This window comes from Catharus ustulatus, chromosome 7, assembly GCF_009819885.2.
Source record: "Catharus ustulatus isolate bCatUst1 chromosome 7, bCatUst1.pri.v2, whole genome shotgun sequence".
Classification (NCBI taxonomy): domain Eukaryota; kingdom Metazoa; phylum Chordata; class Aves; order Passeriformes; family Turdidae; genus Catharus; species Catharus ustulatus.
Window position 1 is genome coordinate 16,442,036 of NC_046227.1, and position 23,119 is coordinate 16,465,154.

The 23,119-nt window shown below is 38.2% G+C and overlaps 1 protein-coding gene across 1 annotated transcript in view; it reads right to left on the minus strand.

The window, feature by feature from the left end:
* Nucleotides 1-1,275: 1,275 nt before the first annotated feature.
* Nucleotides 1,276-23,119, minus strand: part of MTX2 (metaxin 2) — a 31,578-nt gene continuing 9,734 nt past the window's right edge. Inside the window, exons 2-10 of the mRNA XM_033064748.2 lie at nucleotides 19,799-19,846; nucleotides 18,776-18,822; nucleotides 7,813-7,885; nucleotides 6,409-6,485; nucleotides 5,576-5,668; nucleotides 4,851-4,889; nucleotides 4,334-4,459; nucleotides 3,660-3,736; nucleotides 1,276-1,767 (exon numbers count right to left, since the gene is read on the minus strand). Coding sequence (XP_032920639.1) covers nucleotides 1,560-1,767; nucleotides 3,660-3,736; nucleotides 4,334-4,459; nucleotides 4,851-4,889; nucleotides 5,576-5,668; nucleotides 6,409-6,485; nucleotides 7,813-7,885; nucleotides 18,776-18,822; nucleotides 19,799-19,846 — 788 coding nt within the window. The 3' untranslated portion in view covers nucleotides 1,276-1,559. The remainder of the gene's footprint in view (nucleotides 1,768-3,659; nucleotides 3,737-4,333; nucleotides 4,460-4,850; nucleotides 4,890-5,575; nucleotides 5,669-6,408; nucleotides 6,486-7,812; nucleotides 7,886-18,775; nucleotides 18,823-19,798; nucleotides 19,847-23,119) is intronic.

Sequence of the window (23,119 nt, forward strand, 5' to 3'; positions counted from 1 at the left end):
TCAGAGAGACATGTGAAATTTTAAGACTGAAATGCAGGACAAGTGTAATTTACCTCTCCTAGCAAGAGTGGTTTGATGAAAGACCAAGACACCCCTACACACTAAGAATTTGATTGCAGTAGGACTTAGCACTATTATATAAAAAAAACAGTCAGTAAGAATTCAGCTGTTTTCCAGTCCAGCTGGCAAGAGTGGTCCCCACAAAAGCAGTGAGTAAGCAGGAGTGGTTCATGAACCTGTCATGGGAGATGCAGCCAGTCCAAGGCATGCAGCTGCTTTCTGCTCAGTTTTAAGAGAGAAGGAAATGGCAGCCAAAACCTCATGACCATTGTATAACCCGTTTAAGCCATTAAGTGTTCTGACACTGAAGCATGTAGTCAACAGAACTTCTTTCAAAGCAAGAACACAATGGTTCCAACAAGCCAAACAGCCTGAGCTGGTTCCCAGTTGTGCCCACGACTCCTGAGTGCACAAGGTTTGTTGCTGCTACCAGCATGTTCCTGGTGGTGCTTCTGGAAAAGCATCAAGTGCAACTGACACAGCAGAACAGAGCAGTACCATTTAATGCACCTGAAATCACACTAATCAGATCAGTCTTTGCCTACACATGAGAAATCTCCCTTAAAAAGTTCAATGTTGCCAGGGTTTTTGGAGCACCAGAGTGGTATTTCTTTATTTACTTCTGTATCATTGTGGCTACATATACCAAGAATAATGCAGAGGCAGAATCAAGACATGCCAGCCACAGCTTCACAGTGAGTCCTTTTTCTACGAGAACACCATCTTGTAGATCAAAGTTCCGAAGCAATGTTAATATACTGGAAGTGGAAACAGTGAGGCAGATACTTACCTAGCAAATTAGTTTCTTAAATAAATAGCAGGACAAGCTGGGGATTAAAATTGAGAAACTACAAGAAGAAAAAAAATTATAATCAAAAAACCAAAGGTGAATGAGAGATAAAAGCAGAGGCAAGACAGACACAAGATGAAGGACTGACAGCCAGAAGCTACTTTGATACAAAAATAGGAACTGACTGAATAAGATCACATGAATTGTGATCTTGGAATGATCCAAGACTTTTTTTCACCCAATTTCTAAATAAGTTTTAGCTGAGGCAGACAAACTTTAAGATCTCTAATTCATACTTTCATTCCCAAACGATAATAATTTTAACTAGTTTACAACTTTCTTCCAAGTGTCCTGTCAAAAGGATCCTACTCAGGAACTACACAGACATTAAATTTAGCTAAAAAGGCGTTTAGAAAGATCAGAGATCAACTTTCAGTGTTTTATTTTTTTGAAATAGATACAATATTTTTCCAAGGTCACTTTACAGTAGTGGCATACGGGCTATTAAAATGGAAGTGCTCATACAGACATTTCAGCTTATATGTGCACAGTATATTCTACAACACAAAAACTGTACTTAACTTTTTTTCTCGTTCCGGAATAATTTGGCAGCTTCAAAAAGCTAACACACATTTCCATTTTCAAAATCAGTGTATTGAACAGTGATGAACCCAAAACTGCAGCATGATCCACTCCCCAAGCACCAAGCTTATCTCAGCAAGGACCTCTTGGAAGATGGGGCTGCAATTGTAGAGCTGTCTTTCTCATGACCTTCAAAGTACTGCTGCTCTATTCGCCGACAAAACGCTGTGAGATTACTGTAGTTCTTCACTTTTTCAGAGAGTTCATCGGTAATTAGTTGAGTTGTAAGGATTGTGAACAGATGTCCAAACACCAGAGCATCTAATTCAGTTGGTCTGTAAAATAATAAAAAAAAAAAAAAACCAAAACAAACAGGTATGTTGGAAGACAAGTCCTGACCAAGAAAACTGTGCTGTTCTGAGTAACCTTTAGATAGCCATGCAGTCTAAGAATTGGGATGAAATCTAGCAAGGCTAAACCAAATGTATTAAATCTGTGTATTTTAAGGGCATATTAAGAATCCTGCTGGTTCTCAGGATGGCTTTTTCCTTGCTTTAGGGAGCTTGGAAATGTGGAAACATCTCTTAGATCAGACAGACTTACTGATCTAGTTTCAAACCATGCTCCACCTTTGAGTCCTGTAACAAGGGCAAATGCTTATGAGGTGTTTTGTAGCTCTTCTTTTTCTTCTGCAGATGTGTATTAAAAAATTCCAACTATTATCTCACAAGCAGGGGAAAAAAAAGGAGACAAGTGCAAGCTTTCAAGTCCCATTCCTTTTTTTGTGCTCTGCAACAGTTCAGAACTATTTACCCAACAAGAAAGGGAGTGCCAGGGTAGCAGCAGCTGGAAATATCTCTTTTCTGAAAGCGGATTACACAGAAGAAAACGGGTATTTTTGGAATGTTTTATGTATGACCCTTTTGAATTGTCACCTTGGACCTTTAAGTAGTCCATGTATATAAGCAGTCCATGTAAAATTTTTTTTTCAAATATATTAAGAATTTAAGAATCCCCCTTTACTAATGTTCAGTGTAAGCAGCATGAAACTTTCCTAAGTGACAAAATTTTCACCTCTTTATTTGTGGATTTCTAAGCACTCTCCAGTGGAGATAAGGATCCCTGCATAACAAACTTCAATCTGTCAGAAACAGGCTGCTTTTCTTATTTACCTCCCAAAGACTCACAGAAGTCACAGACCAAAAACTACTGGACTAAAAACACATACTTTCTTAGTAATACTTCAGACAGTGAAAAAAATTAAAGGTTGAAACTGCAAAAAATTAAGAGATACATGTTTAATAATCGAAGGAGAGGATGCAATCTAAAATCATCTTCCATAAGGCACTATTTCTGTATCTTCTGAATTAAGACTACCCAGCTAGTCTCAGCTTGGATCAGATTAAGGGGCAAAGACACAATGCAGAAAAGTAACCAAATGCTGCCATTTCAAGACATCCCCCTGTTCAAATGTAGTAAACTGAAACCCAGACATGACCATTTCTAGACTATCTATACACAGGAGACAAGAGGGAGCTAATATGATGTTATTTAAGTCTGTAACGTTTCAAAAACAGTGAATTATTAGAGAGAAAAAAAATTTAAAAGAGCACATTGCAATTGAAAGAAACGAGTGAGAGCAGATGACATTCCATGGAGGTCAGGTAATTTCTTTTTTTTTTCTCCTGGCAATGTGCATCTTGGTTTTCACTTTGCATTTAGTTCTTTGTGGACCAGCTAGCTTCTTCCCCAGTTCTTAGAACTCACAGGCACCCTCATGCTAATTCAGTTCATTTAGAACTGCTTCTGGTGTCAAGACAAGCTGTCCTGATCAGGTTGGCACAACATACATCCACTCCTCTAGCGGTGAATGTTACCGAAGAAATAAAAACAGAGCTTTAAATGTATCATTTTTAATAAGAAACTAAATATATAAAAATGTATATTTTTAGCCTACATAAGCTGTGGTAGAATCTGTAGAGAAGACAAGCAGGAGAAAAATTAAATCATAAATACAATAAACTTACAGAAGCTTTCCCTTTAAAACCTTTAAATACTTACTCCTGAAATTTCATGTTTAGATCAGAGTGACACATTTGTATTTTTGCAACTAATCACACAGCATTAAAATAAAATAGGAGTTTTATATAAATACATTTGTATGTATGTGGGTATATACCTATATCTCATATTGCTGGATGCAATATTTCAATGAAGAGTAACTTACTGCTTATTGAAGAAATATGGTTGTGTTCCTAATCTCTGGGAGAGAGCATGACAGCACTGATCTACATCTTCAAGCACCTATCAAAACACAGGAGAAAAAAATATCCATATTGTCAGCAAGTAACACCATTGCAAGAAATAACCTCCTTATTCTATCTGCACCAACAGTGGGAACAAGGAATATAACATGGTGGAATATCAAAAGCTGTTAAAATCAGTCAAACCTACACAGCAGGCAGGTAGCAAAGTGTTACTTAATCTAATATTTGATGTTAAGGTGATTCTGATTAAGTGCTTCCCATAACATTTACAACTAAGTTTAATGAAAGGTACTGACTTAAACCGCATAGCCTGCCACAATCCCACAAAGAGTGCATACCAGCATCATATAGGAAGCAGAGCACAGAACTTACAACCTATTTTCAGTACTATGGCCTAAACAACCACTGACAGAGCTGTACACTCATGGCAAAACATTCTTCCTCTCACCTCATCAGGCTGCACATAATTTAAGATTTATTGCTGCTGAAGGCAAACTCCTGATAATGTTTAAAGTACAGAATATATATTTCACTACATCTGTTACAGGAACATGCTACTCTCCAATGCCTGTTAAAAAAAATAAAATAAAATGGAAAACAGGGTAAAGAAATCAGGTTCAGTGTTCATACTTACCTGTTCAAGTGTCTTTCCAGCCCATCCGATGGCTTTCATCTTTCGCCTAACTTCCCACTGCTTCTGATAGGACAAAATGCGGTTAAGAGGCCACGGATAAGGAGAGCCATACCTTGGGTAAGTAATCTTTGTTGAAAAACAGAAATGTACTGTGTTATAATACAAGAAAATACAGATACCTCTCCAACTAAACAGCTAATATTCAAACATTTCTCTCAGAAAAGGAGCTGTAGAAGAGAAAAGCAGTTGTGTGTATCTTGTAACTATTCGCACAGAATCCATTGTTTTCAGCATAACTATTTAAAGCTATTATCTCAGACACATAAACAAAACCTGTATCTATTCTGCAGTCAGCTCCCTCCAGTAACACAGCTTCCCTAAAATGCGTATGCAAGTGAAATTTTATCATTAATGGTATAAACCCCCATGTTTCATTTATGACTAGGGACTTGCAGTTGTGAACAAAAGTGTTTTCTCATTAAATTTTAATTAAGATAAATGCTGTGGAACCACTCACCTCCTCTACTGTAACATCATCACACCACTGGAGATAGAGCTAGGAAAAGAAAGAACACTTACTAAAACTTCCTAATAAAGAAGAATACAGAGACAATCATTTTTCACTAGTAGAATTTTCTTTTCTAAATTAAATTAGATTAAAATTTCCATTTCATTTCTTCTCTTAGACCTTTGATGTACAAAAGAAATTACAACTGGAAGCCAAAAGCCCTGTTTCTAGTTCTTACTTCACCAGCACCAAAACCAATCTGAGACAAAAAGCCTGGTCCTGTTGCCCACACCACACCCAACTGAAAGCACAGACCTCAGCTCCTCAGTCACCTCCATCTTCCCAGCACTTCCAACACTGCTCCCATGCCAGGACTGAGTCACCTGAACTGGTCATAGACACGCAGCACAGAGGATCCTATGCTCCCAGCACACACAGCATGGGGACAGTGACAGCAGGGTGCCTGGCCAGCCAGCACGTGCAGTAGGACCCCAGGAACCACTGGCATTTTCTGGTCAGGTACTTCTACAGCTGTTGTGACACCCTTGACATAGGTGAGGGGAGTCACACGTGCAAGCAATCCACAGTGTAGAATTTATTCCTGTCTCCTTTCACCTCCAAAGCTGATGACCTAATCAAAGAACAGCACTATTTCCACTACAGGGAAAAATCCTAAAGCTTTCTTGCCTACAGTCACTTATGTAAGTGTGTGGAGTTTCTAGGGTTTGCTGTACCTCTGCTGTCAAGAGCATATTATTGACCAATTCCATGTAAGCTTTCATCTCAGCTTTTTGGACTTCATCCAATCCATCGCTGAGGGAATGGCCCTAATGGGGAAAAGAGAAAAGACACACATGTAAGAACAGGTATTAGAAAATTCAGCAACATATGACCCAAGGACCTTTAACATCAATGAGCTTTGGCTCAGATCCTAATCTCTTACATAGATTAATAACAAATTACGTATTAAATTTTTACCTACAGCATCCTTCACGATTAAAATCAAATCATCATAATGTAACTAATCTAATCTATAAAATATTTAAGCTAATCTACAAGAAATTTAGACTATTATCAGTTACAGATGAACACACTTTGAGCACACTCCTAGTTAGTGTATCCCTATGGCAGGAAGTAAACACAAATTCACATCAGTGATACAGGTTCAACTTTCCAGTGAAAACATGGCATTTTTTAAAACAGGGGAGGGGGCTGGGAAAATAAAGGCAAATTTGAATAGTATCTGACATTTCAGGATTTAAAACAGTAAATTCTGGGCCTAAGACCTCTAAGACCCAGAGACAAAGCATTAGAAAAACAGCCTCAGAAACTGGCACTGGTATGCAGCTATCCTGCATAGAACTTACTTGTAGAATTTGAGAAAATTACAAAGAAAAAAACATTTTCACCTCATGAACTACTGTTCCACTATATCTTTCTTTCAAAACAGCACTAGATTCCTATATTGTTTTAACAAATTCAGTAACGTTCCAGAAAAGCACACTAAATCAGCATAATTCTAAGCAAGATTAACATTCACTTATTAATGAAAACAATGTACTATTACCTTGGCTTTTACAAACTGGACTATGGGCCCAAGTTCAGATACTACTTGATTTCCCACATGAATAAAGGGTACTTTGCCTATAAAAGGAGAAATGTATTGTAGCAATGAGACAAAGGGTGATGAGGAGAGAGAAGGGAACAAATGCAAACCTTCTTTGAATTATCATTAAACCAATATTTAAACCATAAACCAGTGTTCCAAAAGGAAACTAGGTGAGTAAAAGCGAGTAAAAACAGTAAAGGATTCCAGGAGTAAGGGCAAAAACAATACATGTAATTCTGCCTATATTTAAAATTGAAGCAGTATCCTTTTCCCTTTTGTGCCCCTTGTTTTTAGAAGAAGGAGGAAGTGTTCAGACCTTAATTACAACATTAGATGCCAGCAAGTGTGGACATGATGTGTAAGTAGCAGAGAAGCCATGGCCTGTAATTGTCACCAGCCCTAGTCCTACACATGCAAGATGTAACTGTGTGCCTGGATTCAGCATTTCCAAACTATACTTACTAACAAATAATTAATATTCCTGCATATTTTGCTGTTTTTCACTCCTGCCAAGCTACTGTTGGTTAGGGGTATTTTTTAAATAGCCTCATTTCACTGCTTTAACCAAAAGTATCAGAAGCAGCAGTAGAAGCCAGATAGCTGGCAGACATAGTGACAGGCACTTCCATATGGCAGTCATCAGCCAGAGCCAGGTAATCAGTAAATATGGACTTCCCCATGCAACAAAAATATCTGGGACAGAGTGCAAGGATCGCCAGACTTCAGCACCCTGCATTCTGTAATTCTTTCTGATTTTTAAGCAATATTGTGAAGTTGGAGTCTGGGCATTTTTAGGCAGTGACCTCCAACAAAAAATAAGCTGTGTACCCTTCTAATACTTAACTTTTTGGTGGTGGGTTTGGATTTTTTTCCAGACAGTCTCATGGATCTGAGGAAGATTTAAAATCACCTGTCACCCTTAATACTGACAATACACCCTTAGGTCTCCTGTATCCTGGCAATCAACTCCCACACAGAGTAACAAAAGAGAACCTTTCTCCAGTATTGTTTTGCTTCAGCAAATAGGAAAATATAACAGCATTTCCTGGAATATTCCCTGGACACAGAAATAAAGCCACTTTTGGACACATACATCTTTCTGCTTCAGGACATTTGAGAGAAGGTTTCCAGCAGGCACTGAACTGTGTTAACACTTTACACAGGTACTGTTGCACATTGTGCCAATGTTACCTTGCATTTCACTGTTTTGATTGTTTGCAGAGGAGAAGCTGCTCTGGAAGGAGGGGGAAAGGCAACCCACACACAGTAGCACTGCCTGACTGTTATCAGCAAGACAAGGCTAGTTGCCATGGCACCAAAATGGAGGTATAACACAGTAATCTAAATGAAGGCCACACTTACCAGATGGGGACATGTACTCGGCATTTGCCCTGCAAATCACCCGGATTGGCAGATTGCACATTTGCAAAAAGGCCTGCAAACAAAAGAGTTGCATTTGAAAAGCATTAATACACCAGTGGCAAACAAATGTGGTGTTCTCAATACATTTGACTGTGTTAGCTGGTCCCTAGCACACACTTATGAAGTATGGTTCCTTGCATACTGTTATTATGAAGAAAGAAGAAGGGTTAGTAAAAGAAAAACAAAGGTGTTTTACCTTCATTAGACAATTGCTTATCATTCAAACATTGACTGGAATTCTTCTAATGCAGTTTCATCTATTTTTACTGTTTTTTCAAGATGGGCAAAGAAGCAGTATCTGACAAACATAATTAGTGCTGTGGCTGTACAAAATTGAGTGACATTTTGCCCCTTCTGACAACCACAGTAGTCATTTCTCCTGGCTAAAGCTGGCTAGTCAAGGTAATGTTGTGTAACATGGCAAACACATATGGCACCTTCCCACATTATAATTACAACAGCTGCCAGAAATTTTGCTCTATGATACTGTCAAAGCACAAGTCTGCTTTGGGACAAAGTATTGTTTTTATTTATGGGATTCATGGAGAGCATAAGTGATGAATTCACCTTTCCCTTCTATCTGTGTTCTTATATTCGAAGCTTTCTCAGAAGGATAACAATTTCTGTCAGCACCTGCCACTACCACAAAATCCATAGGCTGCTTCTGTTGAAATACCAAAATGTCAAGAAAAGTATTTGCAGTTTGGACAGAATATGGCAAATAAGGAATCTCTTAATCTCTAGAGACTCACTACTCAGATCAGTCTTATCATTCATTTTGTCTCTGCAATTAGACATATCTCAATTCCAGATTCCATAATTATTCTATTGCCTATTTATATAACACGACTTGAGGTAAAAAAGGCCTACAGCAACAAGGCTCCCAAAATGAAGAAACATGCTGCTGTAACACAGCACTTTCTACACAAGCCTCCTCCCTGCTCTTCAGATTGCAGGATCCAGCAGTTAACCACTCTCACAGCTTTAGCTGCTCAGACTCTAATCACACAACCTAAGCCTTAACCTTAGAATTTGCTCATCTCTGCATCAGAGGAAACCTTAAGTCATGAACTGACACTGTCATCAGCCCTGTTCCTAACTTTGTGGTTTCTGTAGTATCAAGGAAACAAAAATAACCCTAACAGCTCCTCTCACCTGTCCTCTTTAAGGCTTTTATTTCCAAATGCTAAACCAATCTAGGAAAAAAAAAAACAACAACACTTTGGTCTTTTTCTCACCAAACTGAAGAACTGCACAGTCCATTATGATATTTGGCTCTTGCATGTTTAGATGAACTGACTCAAATCCAAAGAAGACAAGACATTCATTACAGGTGACAAGAGCCCACCTCAGAATTGTGATGGATCTACAAAATACATCAGAAACATGGATTTCTACATCTTTTGACTAAGCCTTACTAACTTAAAGCTCTGTTAGGGAGTCAATTACTATATATACACATACAGAGACACAGACATACATAAGGAGAGGGTAGTAGTCATGGTTAACATCAGCCAAATAATTCAGGACCTCCACTATTAAACAAGAAATTGGTCTCCAGAGTGTTTCATCCCAAACAGAACCTCTATTACTGCTTAAGGATGCAGCCATCACAAAGAAATTACAAGACACTGGCCACATTTGACAGTGCATCACTTACCAAATCAGTACTCCCATCAGAATACATCAAAAATTGATTATCTTGCTATCTTGGCACCACAAATTCCTTGCAAACAGTAAGAATACCCAAAGGACTAATTCATCAGTAATTCAAGCAATTTAAGGCATTGGTGTGTCTCAGTCCTAGATCTCCTCCTTTGCCTGCTGGCTCTCCAGGACTTGGCAATGTCCATGCTGCTCCAGCTGCTGTTACATGTGTAATGTCTTCTACCCAAACTGGGGCTTAAATGCACCTTCTTCAGAAAGAGTTCAGAGACAAGAACACAGACTTTGGTTTAGATCACATACAAGCTCCTACACCACTGCTGGACACCAAAAATATACACCAACAAAACTGGTACACAGCCTTCATTCTTCTGACAGCTCTACCAGTAGCTAACACCATATTCTCAACAGTATTGTGCTGCAGTGGAACAGATGGCACCAAACAACAGCTCCAAAGAAATTCATCACTGGCCTAGGCTTACTGAATTAATTTCTTTCACAGTAAGGCACTAAATTAACTCTGCAATTCTGCAGAGATGAATTTTGTAACTGCCATGTACTATTCAGGCTGCAAGTTTAGAAGAAAGTCTGAATTGCACTGGAGTTAGGACAACACATGAATAAGTGAAAGGTTTTCAAGAGACACATTTAAGCAACGGGAGGTGAATCAGAGAACTACTTTTTCACATCAGCATATCAAAAATGAGACACACTTGCAACAGAACACTTAGGTCACACAAGTTGTTTCAGATTATTGCCCACTGTATACTGTATTGTATATAGGCTCCTATGCAGCAAAGGTTCCTACAAAAATAGTCTGTGACTCCAAGAATCTTTTCAGTTTAGAGTTTACACTAGTTTTCATCACATCTGACCTTTCTTTCTCTCTTTATCTTCAATAAACATCCACCGACCAAGGAATATCAACTCTTATTACACTGGAGGGGAAATTCCACCTCATCTCTGGCCTAGTACAAAGGGAATTGAGAACACACTGACATTTTGTAATTTCAAAAATGCAAATAAACTGCAAATGTGCCTCTTTGTACTCTGTTTGCTACTCTTCATAACAGAGCACAGATTCTAGTAATGTTAAAAATCATCTCGTTTACCCTCAGTTAAAAAAACAAAATGAAAAAAAAATAAGAAGACTCTAAAATAAACACCAAATCAAAAACCTGAGAAAACTTCCTTGTAATACTCATCTTCAGTTCTGATGAATGCTTCATTAAAAGTGAGACCAGGACTGACACTGAGAAGAATGATGCAGGCTTAAAATGGGATTAACCCATCCATAGTAAACTGAATTTACTACATCACTCTTCCTGTGAGGTTCTGAAACAGTGACCACTGACTACTGGAGCTGCCCCTTCAGCAGCTTTACAAGGCTTCTTCCAGCAAGCCCTTCAGCATCCCCATGCCAAGACCTGTTCCACTTCAGTATTTTTCTGTATTTAGGATTGGTTACAAGATAAGTGATGAAATAAACCTAAATATGTAATATAGTATGTAATATTAATAGTATAACCTAAATATAAAATACAATCAATCTAAGAAAAGAATTTTTTTAAAAACCCTGTTATTATGTCTTTAAAAAGTCAGAAGCCCAGGGAATAAAAAGACCAGTACGCCTGTCTATTATGAGCTGCAACTTGTATCCAAAGCATGACCTGCTCAACTTTAAGTGCTCCTTACAAAAAATTCTGCAGCAAAATGAAGGGAAGATCCACAGGATAAGACAAATGTAATCCTTACTGAATCTACATTGCTTAACTAATCATTAACTAGAGAAGTAGGCCAGTATCTACTTGCTTCAGCTTAAACTAATGGTCCACTGGACACACTTCAAGTCAACTAGAAAATTCATGTTAATCAGTAAAAGAAGAGAATATTATCCCAAATTAGCAGGGCCCAGCCTAATAAATAAGTCTTGCAATTTGCATTACTATGAGTACTTACATTCTTTCATTGATGCAACTGACAGGCTTTGGAAATTATTAGCATTAACAAGACAGGTGGTTTTGACTTGTCAAGCACAGTGAATGTATTCCATATTTATGGAAATTATAGTTTCTTTTAGAAAAAAACATGGACAAGGATCATGACCAATGCATTCCTATAAATAACCACTGCCAGAAAATCTTGACATTTTTTTCTGATGCATTCAACTAGGTATGCTAGATATTAGACAATAACTGATATTAGACAGTAAGTGGCATGAACTATTACCAAAATAGTTGAAACTGGAACAGATCAAAGAAATCCTAGAGAGAGAATATAGGACAAAGCAGCAATTTCTCTGAGTCTTTATCTCATTACACGCTTTAGCCCAGCGATCAAGGGAGGATTTGTTCCCTTTTTGACCACTCACGCAGAATGTCAAGAACCAGCACATTTGGTGTGCAGATGGTATGAGACCACCATGGCTTCCAACTCTGATAAAAGATGCCATGGAACACTGATTACTTCAGCTCAGAACATCTTGTTTCCCTTTGGGTACCTCACATACACAGTTAGAGCAGGCAAGTTACCCTTGCTTTTCTTATGAAAGAAATAATTTTCTGTGAGCAAATGGGAGTGTGCTCAGCTCCTCTGAGTGCTTTTGGGCAAGAGATTGAAGGCTGAAACCACCCCAGTGCACTTTTGCTGAGATTTATGAAGATATCAACACTCCTTCAAAGACACGGCATCAAAAGCTGAGCAATCTGAAAGATCAAGGGCCCAGGCTTATTCTAGTACATCTGAGATTACTGTTAACATCATAAATTTGGCTGATCAACTTAAAAAAGGACTGAAAGGGGCCAACTGAATTCTGAGTAACACACAAGCTAGTTAATGACACCCTTGTGAAAATTCACCAAAATATGGCAAGCAGGACAGTAACAGCAAACTAGAAACAAAACATTTAACTGAGCACAGCCTGTCCTACTTCACAAAGATGCCTGTAGTTCCACGTAACAGCATTAAATTTCCAGCTCTCATCTCCTCTGGAAAAAAAAAAGTGTACCACCAAAGAACGAAGAGGACGACACTACAGGCCTCAACCTGGATCTCCTCCAGCACTGGAGGAACAAAGTGTGTCCTTTCTTTGGATGAGGTTAATGTAAGAAACAGATAAAGGCATTAAAAAATAAAGATTTGACTTAATAGGGTCTGTCAGCTTCTCTCCCACACATGCTCTCTGCCTCCTTCCTGAAGTCTAACAGTCTCCTCTCTCATACCCTTCCAGCATCTCTAGCTGCAGCATTACCTAACAGAAAGGGAAGGAGGAAATGTGAAAAATACATTTTTAGCAATGATACCCCTCTTCTTCCAGACGGAAACCATTGAGTCTATAGTGCTGCTACTGCCTCTGTGCACCTTGCTTTTAATGGGAGACTTTGCTGTAGACAGAGATGGAAGATTTCTGCACCATGAGGAGAAAGGGATAAGCAGGAGGCAAACAGATGAAACCAGATGAATAACGTCTGTCCTTCACTACCCTCCCAATATTTACTGTTACAGAACAGGAAAGAAGGAGTTGTGGACAATGAATTGAAGAAATGTATGGGGAAGCCTCCCAGTGCCTTTCCTGTCCCACTGCACACTGATCCACACAGGACTATGGTTTGTATTGCACTGCCTTATACTCACAGAGAACAGCATGAGCCCCTCTGTTTTCAGAATCAGGTGGAACAAGCAAGTTCATATTTTTGCTTTGAGAGAATGAGGTATTGGTATAGCTATGTGAACAGGGCTGATAAGAAGCTTTGAGGTGACACTTGTTTCAAAATTAATCAAGTATCTTATGCCTATCATTCATTTCAATCACGGCAGGTGACACCTCCTGCCAGAATTATGGAGTATATTTACAACAGTATTGCTTAAAGGACACAATCCACATAAGGCCTGCTGCTTCTTACAGACCACCCAATTTAAAACGCAAAATATAAGTAGGATGGTGGATTTCAATTATCCAAAAAAACAGAGACTCACCTTTGTGTTGATTTGGCATAGTTCAAAAGCCCAGAGCACAGAAACCACAGCCAGACACAGGACAACTCACCCCACCCTTCCCTTCCTCCTCCCTCCCCACCCTCCTCTTCTCACACAACTGATGTTCCCATCTCCGCTGCTGCCACCCCCAGAACAATGCAAGAAAGGGGTGCCATTGTGTCTTCCTCTGATGGCAAGTGTGGAAAGTGACTGTGCATGAAATGTTACGGGAAGGTTAGGAGAAGGAATGGGGGAGGTTTTTATTTGTTCCTAGAGTTAATTTGTTTAGGTGTGATTTTTACTCTTGCTCTCCCTTCCTCTTTGCCCTGCCCAGCTAAGGACACTGTCAGACACACCACATGCACTGGGCAGCAAATCACCCTGCCAGAGCTCCATCACAATGCTCTCCTCTTCCCCTACAGTTTCCTCCCAGAAAAACACATATGAGCAAACACATACACTCATTAAAAATGAGTTACAACTTGAAGTAAATCATATCCAGATTGCAGTTTCTGAGATCAGAGGCAAGAATGAAATTACTTATGCCAAGACTCAAATAGTTCACAATTTACGTCGCCACATGAGGAACACTATTTTCAGATGGCACAGTCCAGGCTTCATTTGAAGAAGATATATTCATGATTAGTTTTTAATAAAGAACGAGCCATTCCAAGCCATCTCTTATTCAGGAGCACTTCTAAAGGCACTCACAAAACATACCGTTAGGAAGAAAGAGTGAAATGCATTTTCTGTTTTCATTTTTACGTTATTTCATGAGCATACAATGGACAGTATGTGATGACAACTAGAGAGTTATTCTCTACTTTATTGCAGGAACACATTTTAAAATTAAAACCCATGAACAAATCTACAGAATAATTCAGTTTTCATATCAAACAGCTGCAGTCCCTGTAAGTGAAATAGTGTGTCTAAGGTTATAAATGAAAACTGTTCAGTATCATTGCTTGAGTGACAGATTAAATTCCTAATCCAGTTATGGTAATGGCCACATGTGTAGTTTAACATAAATTAAGATCTTAATTATATTTGTGACTATTTTAAACAAAATAACAAATTCCTCTGTACCTGTGAATGTAATTTATAGCAAAGCCACGTTCATTCTCCAAAACAATCTATTTTATACTGCATCATGGCACTGCTCTAATGGTATAATGTAATTCTTGTTGCAGAATGTAGAAAGAGTGGATTCACTGGTAGCACAGAGGTTTTGAAGATAAATGAAGATTCTATTCATTCAGAGGTAATTTCATCTTAGAACTATATGAAAGATGTTTCACTCACAAACTGTACCTGTATAGCTTGGGATTTAAGCATGTTTTCAGCAACAACACAATGCTGCTAGATTGATTATGTTGATACTGCATTTCTCATCATGAAGAATTCCAGTTTTTATTCTCTTTAAAAAAAAGGCATTGGCAGATTTTCATTTCAGTACCAAGCTTTTGTTTAAGACTCAGCAACAAGTTAAAATTTCTGCTAATGTTTCTCTAGAGAAAAAACAAACCTCAATTCATACACACACACACAGAGAGAAAAAAAAAATCACAAATCTGTCAAGGGCAATTAATCATGTATGATTTACACATTTATTTGATTACTTGTTGAAGTAAATAAGCAATTGGTCTGTGTAACACAATTTTAAATTATCCAAACTTCCTTCTGTCATTCAGGGCTAAGAACAGACAATTCTAAAAGCATTTCCCTGGAATATGTTAAGACCACTTACAAGGACATCGACCACACAAGCAATTAATACATATCTTAGCAAAATGAGATGCAGGCTCTCTAACCTCAGGACAGCTGTCACAATTTCCAGAATAGTGAACATTTCAGACAGCCTTTTGAGCAAGACTGTGAGACTAACTGCATAAAGATTCCAGAAGAACCTGTAATAAAAGAGGCAGTCTCAACATCCACATTCCTCTTCCTGACAAGTTGGAACAGTGCAAGAGATGCTTTGAGCTGCCATTTGAGGCAAGAGGCCTGGCAGAGTGCAGCTGTATTAACCCCCTCCCTCCTACTCGACCACACTACTTACACCCAGGCACTAAACAAAATGGCTTTACCCACATCAGGCATCAATAAGGAGACAGAGTCTGGACAGGCCCTCTGCTTCAGACTGAAATATACTCTCCTATGGTAATTCAGTTTTACTCTACTTCAAACTCCATTTTTCCCTCCTTAACGTTGTGGCATTGCTTTGCTATTAAGATATATTTGTGTATCAGTTTGGGTGGCTTATGTTGTACTGTGATAAGCCTGATAAGCAGGAATGCTGTATAAGGGCAGCTGTACAATAAATACATGGAGAATGGTTTTAAACATGAGTCATGTTACCCAGGAGGTGTGTTTTCACTAATATTGGTGGGAAGAGGGCAGAGTGTCTCACAAGAACAGAGCCATCATTCCATTACAATCGCCTTTCAATAGCTGGATAATCATTACTGATCAGTATTTTCCCCTTATTTTAATTAATTTGCAGTGAAAATAAAATTTCATTCAATACCAAGGCTTTGCAGGCCAAGATCAAGTAGACTAGCCTGTATAACACACTACTTCAAGTTAACAAATAAGGAGTGCAAACACCAAGATGTACCAGAGATAATGCACTTGCTACTTGAAGTTATGTTGTATTTTCAGAAAATCCAAAGAATCTGAATCCAGTAAAAGACAAAAAAATTACTAAATTGGTCTGTTTCCAAAACAAACAATGAGCAGAAGAGGAATTAAAAACAAACAAAAATAAACAACCCTACCAGAATCAACAGAGAAGTTCCACAAGATGAGGAATATTTTTGAGTTTGGTTAGTTTTTAACGACTAAAGGCACCACCACAGTTACTCAGCAATTCCCAGAAAACTCTGTTGTCCCTTCTCTCATCTGACATGCAGCTATTAAGAGTCCCGATTTTATTGCACAATGAGAAGTTGTAAGTCCAATCATTATTAAAACCGCAAGACTCAACCAACTTCCTATATTTAACCTGCTCTCTACTCATTAATTACATCTGCAGTGAGAGTAGCTTGCCCGGCTGTCTGCTTGATCTGCTCCGTTAACAAGAAGTACATGAGATGCCATCTGTGTTGCAGGGTTGGCAACTTTAAAACAGCCAAGTTTTACTCTGACTAATTACTTACTATGGCACTGGATTGTATGCGTTATTTTATGTGTAGACATCGGCACGTATGTCCCTCTGAGACCTGAGAGCAGCTTTACTAAGAGGTACTACAAGGAGATTTTATAAAATACCTGAAAGACTGGCTGCAGCACATTCAGAGTCTTGCTGTTAAACCATGTTTCTTAAAGATTTGATGGTGGTTGATTCCACATGCTCTTTTGACTCAAATTTCTGGTGTTTTCACCACATGAAGTTCAACGACCACAAACAAGCTATGTATCTGCTCTGGCGATATTGATGTGCCCCAAATCAGTAACAGGGAAAAAATGACAGTAGTAGGAAAAAAGTCCCAGGTACCAGCTCCTATTTTTCCTCCTATCCCTCATTTCCAAATTTTCCTTTGAGAAAGACGCACATCCCCCAACACCCATCATCCCCTTAAAAAAAAAACAAAAACCCTAAACCAATAAACAGACAAACAGGTTCTCATCAAAATAAAAAGCAAATTCCTTATGCAAAACACACTGATGTATTTAAACCTCTCTGATCACTACATATCCTAGTGTCATTTCAAAATGGATCAAAGACACCAAGAATAGTTATTCTTTCACTGTCACAACCATGTTATACAGATTCTTCAAAATTGATACAATTCCTCAATACAGAATTATTCTATAAAGTTTAAGATCAGATATCAACCAGAGCCATATTTATAGTCATGGCTACTATCAGCTGTCCAGCTAGAGAATATTGAAGAAAAACAAGGATTTTTAATATATTATAGTTAATTTATCATCTAAGTGACATGTGTAGGATAACAATGTACTAGAAACAGTAAAGAAAAATGATGCATTAGAAAAGGAAATTTTAGGGTTGTTTTGTTGGTGAGTTGGAGGGGGGCTTGTGTTTTAAATACAAGCCACACATACATGTATTGTTAGACAGGAAGAAAATTCATGAGAACCCCCAAAAATACAGTTGCTGGGGTAAAAAGGAGCACTGAGATCAAATAAACAAAATAGAAGAAATTATTACTGTGAAGCACAATATAAACTGTATTACTCAAACAAATAAACACTGGCCCATTTATTAGGTGTATCACAGATGATTCCTCTTTCCAGCAAAGGACAAAGCTATCTTCTTGCTGTGATCAAATTTACTCTTAGAGCTACCTCCTCGAATTCCAGACTGGAATGAAAAAAGTTAAGAGATCCTGGAAGTAGCTACCATGATCAAATGATCCTAACCTTTTTCCCAGTAACATCAGTTACAATCTCCAAGTGTCCCATTTTTGGTAAATGAGATGTGACCTCTTTGGACAACCCTCAAAGACTGCTTGCTGAAGCTTCTCTGAGCTAGACCACACACAAAAAGCAAGAAGCAGGAGAAGAGTGCAACTCCCTGCCAAGAAAAGTAGCCACAAAATTGCTTTGAAGGACAAGAACCTTACAGACATCCTGCTCCCCACCACTCTGACAGCCAGGCCTTCGCTACTAATAAGGAAAACGTCCCCTTGAGATTTGGGGTTACTGAACCTAACAGGTTAATGGAGATTACATGGACTTCACAGCCACAGAGGTGCTATTAAGTCAATTAGAGGTGCAAGTTTGTCAATTATATGGACTATTTCTAAAAACCACATTGAAGCTCCAGTCTGTACATGTGATGAAATACAAAAAAACCTACCAGAGACACAGAAAGAGGTGATGCTCACAGCATGAAGCACATATGCCCTGAGTTTGGGGCAGTATTAGCTATGAGAATTAATGGCTGGCAAACCTCATGCAAGGTGCTGCAAGACAAACATGCATAGCAAGTGACAAAAGGTATGAACCATGCACAGCTCCCAGAGTAGGTAGGCAAGCAGATACTGTACACAGACCAACATAAACAGGAATACAAGGATCAGCGTTCTACATAAGACTTTCAAAACCCTCAAATCCTTTAGGTTCTGGCACTTCAATAACAATCTAAACCAAATCAGAAGCAGGAAGTAAGTCATCGGTTTTGGCAGGAATAATTCTGAAATTAATCTTTTCACTAAATATAGTTACGTTAGCTAGATAACAATTCAAAAAATAAAATTGTGTTAACATCTTTAGTTTAGAAAATATGATCATTTACCTGAACAGCAAGGGAAGATGCATTGTCAGAAAGCAAAATTTGTTCCTCTGTTGAAAGGGAAAAAAAAGAAGAAAAAAATAAACCACACAATTACAAAAAAACAGTGCTCATTTAGCTACAAACCTGTAACTATAAACCATGCTGGGTTGCATTTCTTACGCATAAAACAAGGAGCACATATGTAATTATTATGCAGCTGAACTAGAAAATCTATAATATGAATATTAAAAAATGGGGAAAAAATACCAGGAATTTTTCTCCCGCAAATGCAATTGCACTTATCATATATTACCACCAAAGTTCAATAAAAACACTACAAGAAAAAAAAAAAGACTGAATTTTATGCCAATTACTCTCCTTCTAATCAAAGTTAAATAAAACCGCATCTTCATACCTCCTCTGGCTAAAAAGTAAAAGTATTCAGAAACCTATAAAAGCAGCTTGCAGCTAATATTGCACACTGTGTCTAGGTCTGTCACACAAAAGAAAGATGACAAGTTCACTGCAATAAAAATTCCATGCTTAGAAGACTAGAGCTGCTACCTATTAGTCTTCATTACTTTGCAGTCTTCTGACAACTGTAGCAGGCTGCTGAGCCCCAAATGGGGGCCATAATGTGATCTGATGATATATGAAGAGCTGCTAAAGGGAGAGTGAACCATCCTAGCCTATACATTTTAACAGTTCCTTTTTACTGAGAGCCCACTTTACCACAAGACTTCAAAAATCTGCTGCCTCAGCTATTGGTGCAGTAAATCTGCCAACTGTGCCTGCAACCACATCATTTTACACTGGCTACAGCAGCCAATATAATGAGTCAATAATAAACCAAGGACCTTATAGGCCATGAATAGCTGGTTTATATTGGCAGATGCAAGCATAACTAAAACCTCTGACCAAACAAAAAACACAAAGGACTATTTTAACAGTTTCTGTGCTTCTTGCAGTTAATTATCTTAGTGCATATTTAATGTGTTTTCTAAAAATAAAGTAATTATTAATTGCCAAAACCAGTGTACCTACCCTTCAGTTGCTGATACAACGCAGCATTTTCAGGCCAAGGCTCTGCGGCTGTGGAAAGAGAAGAAATTAATTAAGCCAGCTGAACAGCAAGGTGCTTGCAAATGTTAACTGAACACAAATGTTATTCAGAGCAAGAATTTAGACTGCAAAGATGCTGATGTAATATTTAACCTGCCCTAAAAATGTCCCACTGACACTCTCTCCTCCTGTATTTCTCCCCTGCTCATACCGGGACATCGCAGAAAAGTCTCAGAATGTAATGCTGCAAGAACAGCTAAAATTCAAGCTATGTTACAGAATGGCCTTGTAATTCTGAAGCAACTGATGCAGCTATTTTCCTTTCACCATAAAGACATCCTTGTGCACATTCCCATCCTAATTCTGGCCACTCCCAAGAGCAACTATTTATTAAGGTACTAAATGAAGAATTCCGGAGAGAACAGAACAGAGGAGAGAGGCACAAACCTCCAATGTGTGAAGAAAGTTTTGGGGAAATGGAAATGGAAAAGGAATGGAAATGGAAAAGCTTTCTGCCTTTTAAAGTTGTGTCCTCACAGTCCTATGTGATACCCACAGAGCCAAGAGCCCAGGCATGTCAGAGCTCTGCCCACCAGGATGACCAGAGCTGCCTATTGCTTTATGTACTGCTCAACCCTAAAATGGGAATGTCAATACACATTCAAGAAACTGAATCATCAGTTCAAAACAGTTGAGCCGTTGTTAAAAAAATGAGGCAAGGAAATAAAAAACAATCACATCCTCCAACTGAGAACCATTGCATGCAATCAATCATACACCATTTGAATGTAAGGGAAGGCAAAAATAATAATCAGTACCAATTTACTGCTAATGGTAGCATTAAGGTAACAGTTCATCACATTTTTTGTATCCACTACATTCCTTGTTAATGTCTGATTAAAAATCTGTTTTTAAGTATCAGTTCAAACCTTGCATTCTACCCAAAATAGCCATTTGTAAATAAAATTTATGCTCTAATCCTGCAAATTATTTTTAAAAGCAATAACGTCTATAGCTAGCTATGTATGGATCAAGCATAAATATGTCACTGGTTTAAGTAAGGCTTTGCATCTTTGCCTTTAGAACTCAAATTTTAAAATTGCGCAATTTTCTAACTATCATTCTTTTTGGGTACTCGTAAGTATTAACTTTCATGGAAGTCACACAGAATGTAAAGCTTACAACACTGTACACAGTTTTGTGAAGGTCACTGTCTCTAACATTAAGGCATTAAGAGCCTATCAGAGTGATACTAGTATGGGCATGAGAAAGCAACTAATCACATTTAAGTGTCATGAAAAAATGTTTTATGTTTTATTGTAGCAGCTATTGGTTTTACATCCCACCATTAAAGTTTTGCCCTAGAGTAAAAATTCTTGAGGTGGAAGTACATTTACATCTTTAAATAAAACGAAACTAAGATAGTGTCTGCAGTACTACAACCTTAATTTATCTAATATACATTTCTTCAAGTCCACAGAAGTCTTGTAGGAGCAAATGGAATGAGGAAATTAAGAATGTTATTACTATATTCTAGCAAACTTATCAATTCTGGACTCTGAGATACTCACAGAATTAAGTAAGTGACAAAGTTACAATGATCTTGTAAATGCTCCGGCCAAACAGTGAAAACATCCTTTTTACATGCTCAAACGGGTACAGTCAGCTTCAACTGCATGGGTCCATTCTTACTGAAACTTTTTGCCTGATGCTCTTCTGACTGATATGGCAGATTTATAACTAATTCTTGGATTCCAGACTAAACTGGAATTCACCTATTTTTCACACAAGCAGATGGCTGTAATATTTCTGGACCACAAAAATCAAGCAAACTTCTCCATCTCCAACAAAAGAGTTAGGTACATTTCAAGAAATTCAGATTCTAATTCCAGTCTGATTTTGGCACTAAGCTATATGCAGTGATGGAGACACAGAGATATAATATACACACACACACAAACACACACACATCCCAGCTTCTTGGCACACAGAATTCAAAACCATACTGCTGCTAAGGCATGCGATATTCATGCTATAAACTAAAATACAAGTAGATTGTTTATATCTTTTTTTCCTTTTTCAGCTTAAATCTTACTTCCACAATCTACTGATCACATACATATTTTCATGAACCGTATCTGCTGACCTAATTTTATTAGTGATGATACTAAGTGTTTATCCCACAGTCTCAGCACACAAGAGCAGACACCCAACTCGAGGGAAGTAAGGGACAAGCGTAGTTTAAAGCCTTTGCATTCACTCATTCACACTTTACTTGTGTACTAATATACGTTTTTGACAAGTAAATGAAACAAGGACAAACAACCAAATGAAAATCTCAGTCTTCATTATGAGCACACCTTAAAGACCAAATTTCAGAGTTGTAAGAAAATGAACAATACACCCTGCACTTGGCACCTGGCAGTCACAGAGAGAGGTCACAATTCTGACCATGTTTGGATGAGGTAGACACATGTTCACAAGCCTCGAACCAATTCTTCAGTTCTTTGTATGCAAAGCAGATCAAAAGTAACTGATTTCACTATTTTTATACAGACTGGATTTTAAAATTATGAGTTTCACATTAAGATTCGCATTATTACCCATATCTTAGAAAATAAACAAATTCTACAGTACACATTCAGAATTGCATGCAGATCATGTTTGGCAATACCAGAGGTACAAATACAAATACTTCCAGGTGCAATACTCTGGAAACCAAATAATTGAGTACCCATTCATTATCTGTCCCATACCTTACAATTTCTACTCATTCTCCCTCTTCCAAGACGTCTAGAATACGAAACATTTATTTCTGATGAAGCAAGAAGTTAAATACACACTGCTACATAAGAGGTCCAGGTTCACACGGTACAAGTTAAATTCAGGAACTCCCATGTTGTCCCATGTTGCCTTCAATTAGTTCCAAAGTGCAAACATGCAGCTAAGGGAGACCAGAGCCCTACTGGGGAAGAGAGGAGGAGGAATCACTGAAGGGCTGTCACATGCCTCCACAAGAGGAGAAAGTGTGTAACATCTTTAATGTGCGGCAGTGACTCTTGCCTTATGAATGTAGGTGAAGACATAATTTGTAGAATAATAGGCACTAATATTACACGCTGCTTCAGTTCTGTCATATTTCCAATCCATCAAGTTGATTAATGCTATAATAACTCCTCACAAACTTATCATTTGTGCACTAATGAAGTCAAATCCAGTTTATCCTTCGGCAACTATAATCTTCTGGTCTGTAGATGTTCATTTCCCTGCTAACCACAGCTACTGTGGCACCCGGTATATAAA